Genomic DNA, 12,028 nt, shown 5'->3' with positions numbered 1-12,028 from the left:
AAAAAATGCAACTGTGCATAAGACACAGATATATCTGAGTTCATGCGCAGTCCCAGTCTACAAACCTCTTACTCAGCATTAGCTGGCTGAAATGAATCAACAGCGGCTAATCATAAGAGCAGTAATCCCCATCAAGAGGCTTAGAACACTGCGCTTGCTCAGACCTCCAAGAGCAGTAGGAAGGAAATATTTGGAGTTCTGCAGCAAAAGAAAAACCCCACTATCATCCCTACTTCCTCCTACTAGCAGGACACATTTTGAGTAATGGACATTCAGAGAAAATAAAGCCCAATTATTTCAAAACTTGTCTTTGAGCAATCATTAAACATACGAACATGGTGCAGCCCCTGCATAAACCCTTCCTCATGTATATGCTAATGCATTTTGCAGCAGAGCGTAACAAAAGGAAAGAAAGAAAACAACAAAAGAGACTGCAGTCCTCAAGCTCCGGCAGACAATAGACAGGAGCACCGGTGCTCAGAACGCATGAGAAAGCCTTGCTGACTATAAAATTCTAATTCTAAGCATCCCTCCCCTGGACGTAACCGATATCCTTTTAGGCAGAAATAAATGCATACCCAGAGAACAGAATAAAGAAATGTCAGTACTGAGACAGCTCAACTGCCAAAAGGGAGAAAGCAGTCTACACATAGGAAGAGCAACAAAGGAATACATGCGCCTGCGCAATGAGAGATACAGGTGCCAGGTAGGGGATCCCAACTTTGACTATTCCTTTGCATGAAAAAAAGAAAAGAAAAAACTCCATGCAGACAGACAATTAGCATACTGGGAAGAAAGGTTCTAGCCCCTCTCTTTGCTTACTCCCTTCGTTTTCTGTTTGCAGGGAGTTTTCCGCAAGGGAAGAATTTAAAAAGTGATCCTCCCCCACCTATTCTGAAGTGGTGCCCTTCTTTCTACCACCTCACTGCCATTGCAAACCCTTGGACCCTACATAAATATTCACTGTTAAACCAAAACATTTTAAGTGGTGAATTTTTTGTACTTTTAAGGGACTAATTATTTTTTTCATAGCCTTTAAAAAATAAATCTAGGATGATCACTAATAAAAGAACACATGAAACATCTATATTTATCATTGAATGTTCAGAAGAAACTGCTTTATTTAAAAGCACAGTCAGGCGCTTTACAAACATCCCTCATTCATCTCCACAATAGCCACAAAAACAACTGTCACCACATTGAAGACAGCCCTGGCCCAGATGGCCCAGGCTAGCCCGATCTCATCACATCTTGGAAGCTAAGCAAAGCTGGCCCCAGTTAGCACTTGGATGGGAAGTCCAGGGTTGCTATGCAGAGGCAGGCAATGGCAAACGACCTCTGATTATCTCTGATCTTGAAAACCCTATGGGGTCTTCGTAAATTGGCTGTGACTTGACGGCACTTTCCACCACCATATTGTAGATTTAAAAGCTGAGTCTGAAAGACCAACCAACCTCCCCCAGTGAACTCCAGGATTCTCTGAAATTGAACAGAATCACCCAGTTTACAACTCACTGCTACACCATAGGAAAGCTTCTTATGCAAAGGAGGATAAAACTCATGTAAAATCACAACGATACAGGCTTTGGTCCTATGAATAAGTTCCATGTGCACTAGACAAAGGAAGTGTGCTCCACAGCAGACTTCTTCTAAAACATCTGTTTGCACAAGATCAATGGTTTTCCAAGGGACCTTGAGCAAGCAGAAGGTTTAGCAAAAGAAGAAGTGCACTCTATAGCAGAAACTAATATGCGTCGAACTCATTCACAGGATCTAAGCCATGGTGTTGGGGGGGGGGCTCATGGAAGAAGAGTATTAGTGGTTCAAGGTCACCCAGCAAGCTTCGATGGCAGGTCTCCCAGATACTTGTCAAACACTTAACCTTCACATCACACTGACCCTGTATTTCATTCAATTATTCTCCTAAATTTTGCACCAGATCAGAGCCACAATATTACATCTGTAAAACTATGCATCATAAACAATAAAGACATAGGGGGGGGGGAATTATACATTCCTTGTTAGACAAATGCCATGGAAATTATGGGTTCAGTTTGAAGCCTCACCAAGGAACCGTTTCAGGTACTCCAGTTCAAGGAGCTAATAGGGTTCCCTTATGAAATACACCAAGGTATGGTGCTTTTCAAACTCCAGGGAGTCACCATGCAATAGGGTTAGACTGGAATGCTCCTTGTCCTGGAGTATTGCATGAGCTTCTATCTGGCCCATTTGGCAAAGCCTTTTATACAGTTTTTTAAAAACGTTTTATGCTAAAATGGCATTGCTAAGAATGTATTTCAAGGTAATCTACTACAGCTTTCATGAAACTAAGGGCAAGGGGGATATGGACTTAAGACATCTCAGAATCTGTGAATGTTTCCACCTAACTGCAAAATGTCGAGCCAGCAACATTCTGATGACTTCACCATAATGTTCTTATCTGTAACATTTATACTCAGCACCAATGGCAAACGTGCACCCAGTTTCATTTCAAAGCTCTTTCATTTCTCTAGATAAGCCACAGGACATTTAAAGAGAGCAAAGCTAACCCCAAAACCAAGTGGGAAGACTGCAGCTCTAGACTGCTTTCTGCTTAACAGGAAATTCTTTGTCAATACAGTGAGCAAGCTGTGCTGATCTCCAGCATTTAATCTTCATTGAAATCACACACAATTTCCTGGTATCAGAATATAAATTTGTAACATCTAGTGAAGTTATGCAACGTTCTTTCTTCCTTTACTGAAACCACATCATAAATCAGAATCTCCACCTCTTCAGTTTACATTCTTGTCTAATGAACTAGTTAAGTGTACAGTTACTGTATATTACACTGTAAGACAGACAAGGCTGTAAGTAGTGAATCTGTCACCCATGGTGAATAATGTCACCATGTCACAAATTACTAGCATGTATAAGTGAAGGTCGCCCTGACCTGGATGGCCCAGGCTAGCCTGATCTCGTCAGATCTCAGAAGCTAAGCAGGTCAGCCCTGGTTAGTATTTGGATGGGAGACCACCAAGGAATACCAGGGCTGCTGTGCAGAGGAAGGCACTGGCAAACCACCTCTGTTAGTCTCTTGCCTTGAAAACCCCATAAGGGGTCGCCATAAGTCGGCTGCAACTTGACGGCACTTTACACACACATAAGTGAAGGTCAGTGGGCTCTGGGCGGTGTGTGTGTGTGTGTGTGTGTGTGTGTGTGTGTGTGTGATGGAGGGCCATTTGGTTGGGCCTCAAGCTCAGACATGGCCTCAAATTTAGATACTTGTTAATTTTTAGCATTTGATAAATTAATTTGTTCATCTCTATCAGACCAAAATGTGATACCCCACTCAGATTACTTTTGTCATGGCCAGGCGCCTCAAAAACTGCAAGTGCCCTGGGCTGCTGAGGATCTCTCTGGTGGCCAGGGTGGGCTAGTAACTCTTATGGGCTTCTTTGTAAAGCTGAATGTATTCTCGTGCCACTCTGTTTCACTGTACTTCTTGTGTAAACCTGTGTCATTTTAAGAGCAGCAAAATCACAAGTGTTCCCATCACTGGAATCAAAGTTAAGAAGCAAGGACTGCAGTGTGACCTTTAGAAAAATGCTTACTCTACTTTCTTATCTATGAAGAATGGTGTTATTAGATCTAGTTTAACACAACTCAATACAAGGGAGGCAGCATGCTCAGATTCCATCATCTATTAGCTACCACAAGAGGCAATGCCTTAACACAAGCAGCATGTCCCCTTGCATGCTGTACCCAGGTATTCTTTATATCTAGAATCATAGAGTTGGAAGGGACCACCAGGGTCATCTAGTCTGTCCTTGAACTTTGTCTGTCCTTGAACTTTGAAAACCAAAACATTTCATTTTACTAGCAGTGTAAACAGCCATCTTAATCCAGTGTCTGAACACACTGCTTCCTACTTGCTGTTTTCCAAAAGATGCTGATGTATTTGTATTGTGTTTTAAAAGCAGAAATAGAGCTCCTAACAGATGGAGCAGAAATGGTTCTGAATTATAAATGAAGTCCAGGGATCCCAAAGAGCAGCTCGGGAAAAGTATAACTAAATGCCAACAAAAGGGGGAGGAAAAAAACTTCAACCCAGAAACAACAGGTAACTAAAGAGGTAGTAAAAAAAAAAATCTAATAATAAACTGGATAACAATAGGTTACGTACAAAAAAAATATACAAAGCTTTAATACATTTTAAATCTTCAAAAATATCCTTGAGCAAAGATTTAAAATGTATTTAAGTTTTGTATATTTTTTGTATGTAATCTATTGTTATCCAGTCTATTATTAGGTTTTTTGTCAAAGAAGTATACTAAGCCAGTTCTAGGACAAACAATACCCATCCTTGGTTCTTGTAGGTTATCCGGGCTGTGTAACCGTGGTCTTGGAATTTTCTTTCCTGACGTTTCGCCAGCAACTGTGGCAGGCATCTTCAGAGGATTAACACTGAAGGACAGTGTCTCTCAGTGTCAAGTGTGTAGGAAGAGTAATATATAGTCAGAAAGGGGTTGGGTTTGAGCTGAGTACTGTCCTGCAAAAGTAATGTGCTAATCATTGTCCTGTAAGTATCAAGATAATGTGCTAATGAGGGTATGGTATGTTAATATGGAACCATTGTATCCTGCAGTGATCTGTTAATGTGTGTAATCCAAGGCTAATCTGCATGGCTATTGTTGACTGTTGCCTTTGTTAGTCTGGAGGTTTTCAGAACAGGAAGCCAAGCCTTATTCATTCTTAAACTCTCTTCTTTTCTGTTAAAGTTGTGCTGATGTTTATGAATTTCAATGGCTTCTCTGTGCAATCTGACAAAATAGTTGGTAGAATTGTCCAGTCTTTCAGTGTCTTGGAATAAGACCCTGTGTCCTGTTTGTGTCAGTCCATGTTCAGCCACTGCTGATTTCTCAGGTTGGCCAAGTCTGCAGTATCTTTCATGTTCTTTTATCCTTGTTTGTATGCTGCGTTTTGTGGTCCCGATGTAAACTTCTCCACAGCTGCAAGGTATACGATATACTCCTGCAGAGGTGGGGGGGTCTCTTTTGTCTTTTGCTGATCGTAGCATTTGTTGTATTTTCTTGGTGGGTTTAAACACTGTTTGTAGGTTATGTTTTTTCAAAAGTTTCTCCATCCTATCAGTGACTCCTTTAATAAATGGCAGGAATACCTTTCCTATGGGAGACTGTTTTTCCTGAGTTTTCTGATTTTTGTTTGGTTTAATGGCCCTTCTGATTTCATTCTTGGAGTAGCCGTTTGCTAGCAGTGCGTGATTTAGATGATTTGTTTCTTCCTTGAGAAACTGTGGTTCACAGATCCTTCTTGCACGGATCATCTAATCAACTAATCATCTAAATCACGCACTGCTAGCAAACGGCTACTCCAAGAATGAAATCAGAAGGGCCATTAAACCAAACAAAAATCAGAAAACTCAGGAAAAACAGTCTCCCATAGGAAAGGTATTCCTGCCATTTATTAAAGGAGTCACTGATAGGATGGAGAAACTTTTGAAAAAACATAACCTACAAACAGTGTTTAAACCCACCAAGAAAATACAACAAATGCTACGATCAGCAAAAGACAAAAGAGACCCCCTCACCTCTGCAGGAGTATATCGTATACCTTGCAGCTGTGGAGAAGTTTACATCGGGACCACAAAACGCAGCATACAAACAAGGATAAAAGAACATGAAAGATATTGCAGACTTGGCCAACCTGAGAAATCAGCAGTGGCTGAACATGGACTGACACAAACAGGACACAGGGTCTTATTCCAAGACACTGAAAGACTGGACAATTCTACCAACTATTTTGTCAGATTGCACAGAGAAGCCATTGAAATTCATAAACATCAGCACAACTTTAACAGAAAAGAAGAGAGTTTAAGAATGAATAAGGCTTGGCTTCCTGTTCTGAAAACCTCCAGACTAACAAAGGCAACAGTCAACAATAGCCATGCAGATTAGCCTTGGATTACACACATTAACAGATCACTGCAGGATACAATGGTTCCATATTAACATACCATACCCTCATTAGCACATTATCTTGATACTTACAGGACAATGATTAGCACATTACTTTTGCAGGACAGTACTCAGCTCAAACCCAACCCCTTTCTGACTATATATTACTCTTCCTACACACTTGACACTGAGAGACACTGTCCTTCAGTGTTAATCCTCTGAAGATGCCTGCCACAGTTGCTGGCGAAACGTCAGGAAAGAAAATTCCAAGACCACGGTTACACAACCCGGATAACCTACAAGAACCAATGAACTCTGACCGTGAAAGCCTTCGACAATAATACCCATCCTTAATCAGAAGAATTAACAGTTCTATAGCAGGACCATTCTTACAAGATATAATGCTGGAAACTGCAGATAGTTACCCCAACCACTTAAACACCAGGAAAGGACAACACATAGACCAAAAATTCCTAAGGCAATCTGAACTGCTACAGAAACTGAAGTTTTAATAGCCTATTTTTACAGTTAAAACAGGAGCAAGAGTGCAGTTCTCTGGTGCTTAATGTACTAACCACAAGGCAGGAATTTATTGTTCTGGGATGCCCTACTGTGGGGGGAGGGATGTCATGTGCTACATAACCATGGAAGTTGTACACAGTACTATCAGAAGAGCAGGAGCAGTCACAGGAATACAGAAACTACGTGGGTGGAGGTAAAATCTAAATTGGACAGCTTTAAAAAAAGATTAATCAGTGGGATATAATATTTCTGATTACTAGATGCTAGAGAGAAACAGGGGCTTACCAACTACCATCACGCTCTGCTTGTAATTATCCCGGCCAGCCACCAATGGAATAGGAGCAGTGGACTAAAATGTGCATGGTTTGATCCAAAAAAGCAAATCTGAAGTTCTTAAATATATTCTAACTGCAGGAATTTGTTTTTATGGCAGACATTAGCAAATTATTTTCAATGGTTTGGTTCAGGAGTTAAACCAGATCAAAGCTTGAAGGACTTTCAGACTTACTTTTTCCTTTCATCACACACAACCAGTAAGGATATAAAAGGAATTTCTCCTGTTTGTCAGTAGGTTATTTTGTACCAAGGGTTTTGTTCATGGCACTAATTGTTCAGAGATAACAAAATCACTAATCATCCCATCGTGGAAGAAGTGACCCCCTCCAGCTGAAGGGAGGGAAAGACACATCTCTTTCTGTCTATGAAAAAGAGCTGCCGTTGTAGCTAATGATTAAAACAAAGTTAGTTGGGTCACATGGGTCAACTTAAAAAGAAATGAATTGATTCCTGCAATAAAGAAAAAGAGAAGGTTGGCATGGAAACATTCATTCTATGTTAAGAGGTGACACTCAGTTTGTAATTAAGCCCCACTGATTTCCAAAAGAGAGATTAGCATTCCTTCTCCTAACATACCATATGAAAGGAAAGTGAAACAACACAGGATAATACCAACCAATTCAGACCTCTGAGAAAAAAAGGGTTTTATGGCATTTCATGTAAAAGAACAAATCTGCAGTACACTAAGTACCCTTCCTGGGAGAAAGCCCCATTCACTGTACTTTAAGATTCCAAGTAGACCTGCTTAGGAATACTCTCTAAATCAAGCAAGAAATGTCTTAAATCAGATTTCTTTTTTTCTTTTTTAAAGAAGACATATTAAAAAAACAGATTTTTGGAAAAAGAACTCAAGAGGGGGGATGAAGCAAGGCTCCTAAAACATTACAGAAGGAAACGTGTAGAGATCTGTGCATCCCTAACTATGAGCTAATTAGTTACTACCACTTTCACAACATATCCTAGGGATGATGTTACATTAGAACCAACAAACCAAGGTTTGCACTGTTCTTGCAAACTAGGAGCCAGGAATAAACTACTGTTTGGAATCCAGATTTGCCGGGAAAATGCAAGTGTAGATTGCTGGTTTAGATGTAATGCTATCCCTCCGTATGATTGATTGTGAAAATAGAAGTAACAAATTCGACAGTGTAAACAAAGGCAGCAGATATTGTGCGAAAGACCCTGAAATGGCTTTAAATCTCAAGCTAGTTATTTAATTAATTAATTTATACACCACCTTTCTCGCCAATGGAGACCCAAAGCAGCTTACATCATTCTCCTCTCATCATTCTCTCATCTCATTGATATTGTTCCACACAAAACGTTGTTGCAATAACCCACCTACAGCTATCCTTCTTCCCCATATAGAATGCTCCCCTTTAAACCCCCTTTATATCCTAGAAGAGACTATATGAGTGACATTGTCATTATCATGTGTTTCATCCTGCTTTAAATTTATTTCTAAAAGGTTAAGTAATGTGGCAAACCAATGATTTAATTATTTAAAAACTAACTACAGAAGATGTTCAGGACACACTGTAAGCAATCATAAAGCTTTGCATTTGTAGTTATTAAGTTTTATAAGTGGTGTCTTATTGGAAGAAGACATCTTAAGTGCTCATATTATTCAATTTTCCAGCTGTGCACAGGGCTGACAAGCAAACGAACACAAAGTTTGAGCTCATGCACCAAGTAACATCAAATGATCAAGAAGAAAAAACTAAAGTTGTCACATCTGGGTAATAAGTTGATCTGATGCTGTCAGCGATAAAGGAAAAAAACCTTTTAAAAAAACAGCCCCCAAGTCCTTCTCTGCACTGTGGGTAAACTGAAATAGTTCTGCCTCAAATGCCTTAACCAGCATTGTAATTCACATCAGCAAGGTCATGCCGTAGAGTCAATATAACAGCTCAACTATCCACTGCCTTCCTGTGACATGGCACAGAGCAAGTTATTTTTAACCAGAAAAGTTTGGAACAAGCAATTCCACAACACTTTAAAAGAGGGAGGCAACCACCATTATCTCATTATTCTCACGACATTTTAGATAATGAACTTCACTGCATTCACATACATTCCCAGATCTAGGACTCAGCAGAAACATGGACCCGTTTTATATTTATCACATGGTTCGCTCTAAAGCTTCACTACATTTGTTTATATAGATTCACCTTCTCTAGTGCATCACTTCTAGGAAGATCTCAAGGCTCCAGTCTGTCTAAAGAATCACCCTTGGACCCTGAAGCTCTTCTCCCTAATCCCAGGAGTACAGAAAACTCTGTTATTACTCACTAGAGAGAAACATATTCTGCATCTGACTGAAAGCATTTTATTCTATTCTTAACTGGACATGTTCCAGGGTTGAACCCAGGCTCTGAAACTGGTGCTAGAGCAAAGAGCAGGCTCAAATTAAATCCCTCCAAGTTCAGCCCTAAATTCTTCAGATAAACTCTGAAGAGCTCAAAGAAGGACTGGGAACTTGAGAGAGCTGCTGCCAGCTGGAATCACTAGTACCGAGCTAGATGGACCAATACACCACAGACAGCAGCTTCATGTTCTGTTCTTCTAACTCCATTTTCCTCTCTCAGTCTTCTCACTTCTGTCCCTCTCTCTCTTCACCGCTCCATCTTTTGCTCCAAAATATATTATGGCACCACTAGTATAACCTGCCTTTAGAAAGGTTACAACACTAATATGGGTCACAAATCACTGGTTGAAGGCCAATTTAGTACTGCACTGTATCTGACTAAAGTTACATTGCAGCGGACAGCAAAATGCTATTATTAAACTGACATCCTGCCTTCATTACCAAACATAAGTAAATACAACACCAGGCGATTTAAAATACTGGTTTCTATCTCATAATATACACAAATAGGCTATTAGCATAACCAAGGTTGTGCATCAATATATACATCACACAAAAGTTCCTTCTAATTAGATACCAACTGGAACATCCAAAGCAATACATCACGTTTATCTTCACTCCTCATAATGGGGTAGATAACAGATATGGCTTTTTAAACTATGGTTAACTATGGTTATATCTAACCATGGTTTGATGCCTTAATGACAGAACATTCCAAATGCACAACTGAGCTAAGAACTGCTCTGCTGATATCTGTGTGTGCTGCTTTTTGCCTTGAAAGCAGAGGGACAGAAAAGCTGCCTTAACTGTGATTTGCTGATTTGTTGCAATATTTAACTATGGTTATCATAAGCCCACTTCATATCCTGGTTTTCAGCTAATTGTTAAATATCCAGATATAATCCTCAACTATGGCTAAGGAAAACAAATCCTGGTTAACTATTATGTCAGCATAGGGACCAGTAAGAAATTAAGACAGAACCGAAGCTCCACTGTAAGGAACGGCTTTCCCATTTTTAATTTTAGAAATGCTTTAAGTACATATATCAATAGCTGAAAATACTTACAGGGTCTCTCAGTTCATCACTGTCTTTTCCTGATGTACGAGGTATTTTCATAGGGACTTCATCTCCGCACTCAGTGTCTGAAGCATTGGGAGACTCTGCTATATCAAGGAACTCATCTCTCTTGTGACCTCTGAACCTTATTTTGTCTAACCTCTTTAGCATGTTCAGCACTGCACCTTTCTGCTTTATCTTAACATGACGGTTAGAGTCCCTGAAAAACACAAGAGAGGTGAACAAAAGATTATTGTCTGAACATTCATAGTAAAACAAACATTCTAATTACACAGAATGTTCTTAATCACAATGAATGCTTGATTCAGTATCATTTCAGAAAGAAAAAAAATTAATAACACTTAGATTCCAACTCTTCTCTTCTTCATCTATGACTAAATAGTTTTCAATGTTACACAGTTTAAGTAGATATCCAAATAAGTGTGTAGTCACATTCTGACTGTATCTGTTCAAATAATATACTCTTCTTTACTACAAAATTTGTTTTCTAATTTCACTTTTATTTTTTCCCATCTCTCAGCTGGCAGAAGGATTTGTATACTGCAGATACTGGGGCAGGAGGTGCAATGCATTTTTATGCCCCCTGAACACAGGGCATGGATTAACCTAGTGGTACCTTCATACGCTAGCATGAATGGTAGATTTTTCTACAATAGTATTGGTTAAGTATCAGGAAAAGTAGGCCACAGAGAAGGTATATAACAAACTGGAACTTTATTTTAACCAAAATGGTGCATCAGGAAAAAATCTTGAACTGCACTGGCAGCTAACAAGACCCATGGCTCAGTGGTAGAGCATCTGCTTGGCATGCAGAAGGTCCCAGGTTCAATCCCCAGCATCTCCAGTTAAAGGGACTAGGCAAGTAGGTGATGTGAAAGACCTCTGCCCGAGACCGTGGAGAGCCGCTGCTGGTCTGAGTAGACAATACTGACTATGATGGACCAAGGGTCTGATTCAGTTTAAGGCAGCTTCATGTGTATGTTTAGATGGCCTGCTGGTCTGATCCAGCAAGGTTCTTCTCATGCTGTTAAACGTAACTTAAAAGTGAACTGCTCTTGCCAATTCCACCACTTGAAAACTTGGCAAACCAGGAGTGCTAACACACTGCAGTATCCTCAAATGCAGTACTTTATTTTTAACCACAGTAATGAACAGCAGCCATCCACTTAGATAAGAGAACGCAATAAAGGAGGCACAGGCAAGGGTACTACCCGGGTGCCAGATAAACCCATCATCTCAGGCAAGGTGCCAGTTCAGCCTTCAACTGTGTCTGATTTAAGTCTGTTTACTCAATTGAATAAAGACCCACAGCAATCCTGATCTTTATGGCTTCAACTCTGGGTTATACCAGAGGCTGCGTGGAGGCATCAACGTAAACAAAACAAAAGTTTGTCCAGGACTGGAAATAAGCTGCACTCACATCCATAACAGACAATACTTCTGTGATGCCTAAATGTTGCCAAAGAAGCCAGGAAAATGCTTTTCACAGTAGAAAGGATGCAATTTGGGAAAACTTCCTCTTCAGCACCTAGACAAACGATCTGCAGACCAGTACTGTTAGCTCTGGAAACCTGAAGCAAAAATGCCTCACTCTTCCCACCCACCCCCCACTTGCCGTTGTGCAGAGATATAACAAATCCACCATTTTTTACAAAGGGGACTCTACCCTATAAAAGCTGATGTCCCAATAAATCTGTCTGTCTTTAAGGTGCCACAAAACTCTGTTGTTTTTGCTGCCACAGACTAGTATGGCTACACCTCTGGAA

At 40.1% G+C, this 12,028-nt stretch overlaps 1 protein-coding gene across 1 annotated transcript in view; it reads right to left on the bottom strand.

The window, feature by feature from the left end:
- GRAMD4 (GRAM domain containing 4) overlaps positions 1–12,028 on the bottom strand; it is an 84,704-nt gene that overhangs the window by 51,823 nt on the left and 20,853 nt on the right. The window contains exon 2 of the mRNA XM_056846789.1: positions 10,251–10,461. Within this exon, the coding sequence (XP_056702767.1) occupies positions 10,251–10,461 (211 nt within the window). The remainder of the gene's footprint in view (positions 1–10,250; positions 10,462–12,028) is intronic.

Source organism: Euleptes europaea, chromosome 3, assembly GCF_029931775.1.
Source record: "Euleptes europaea isolate rEulEur1 chromosome 3, rEulEur1.hap1, whole genome shotgun sequence".
In the NCBI taxonomy this organism is placed as follows: Eukaryota; Metazoa; Chordata; class Lepidosauria; order Squamata; family Sphaerodactylidae; genus Euleptes; species Euleptes europaea.
This window is presented reverse-complemented; position numbering and strand designations above follow the sequence as displayed.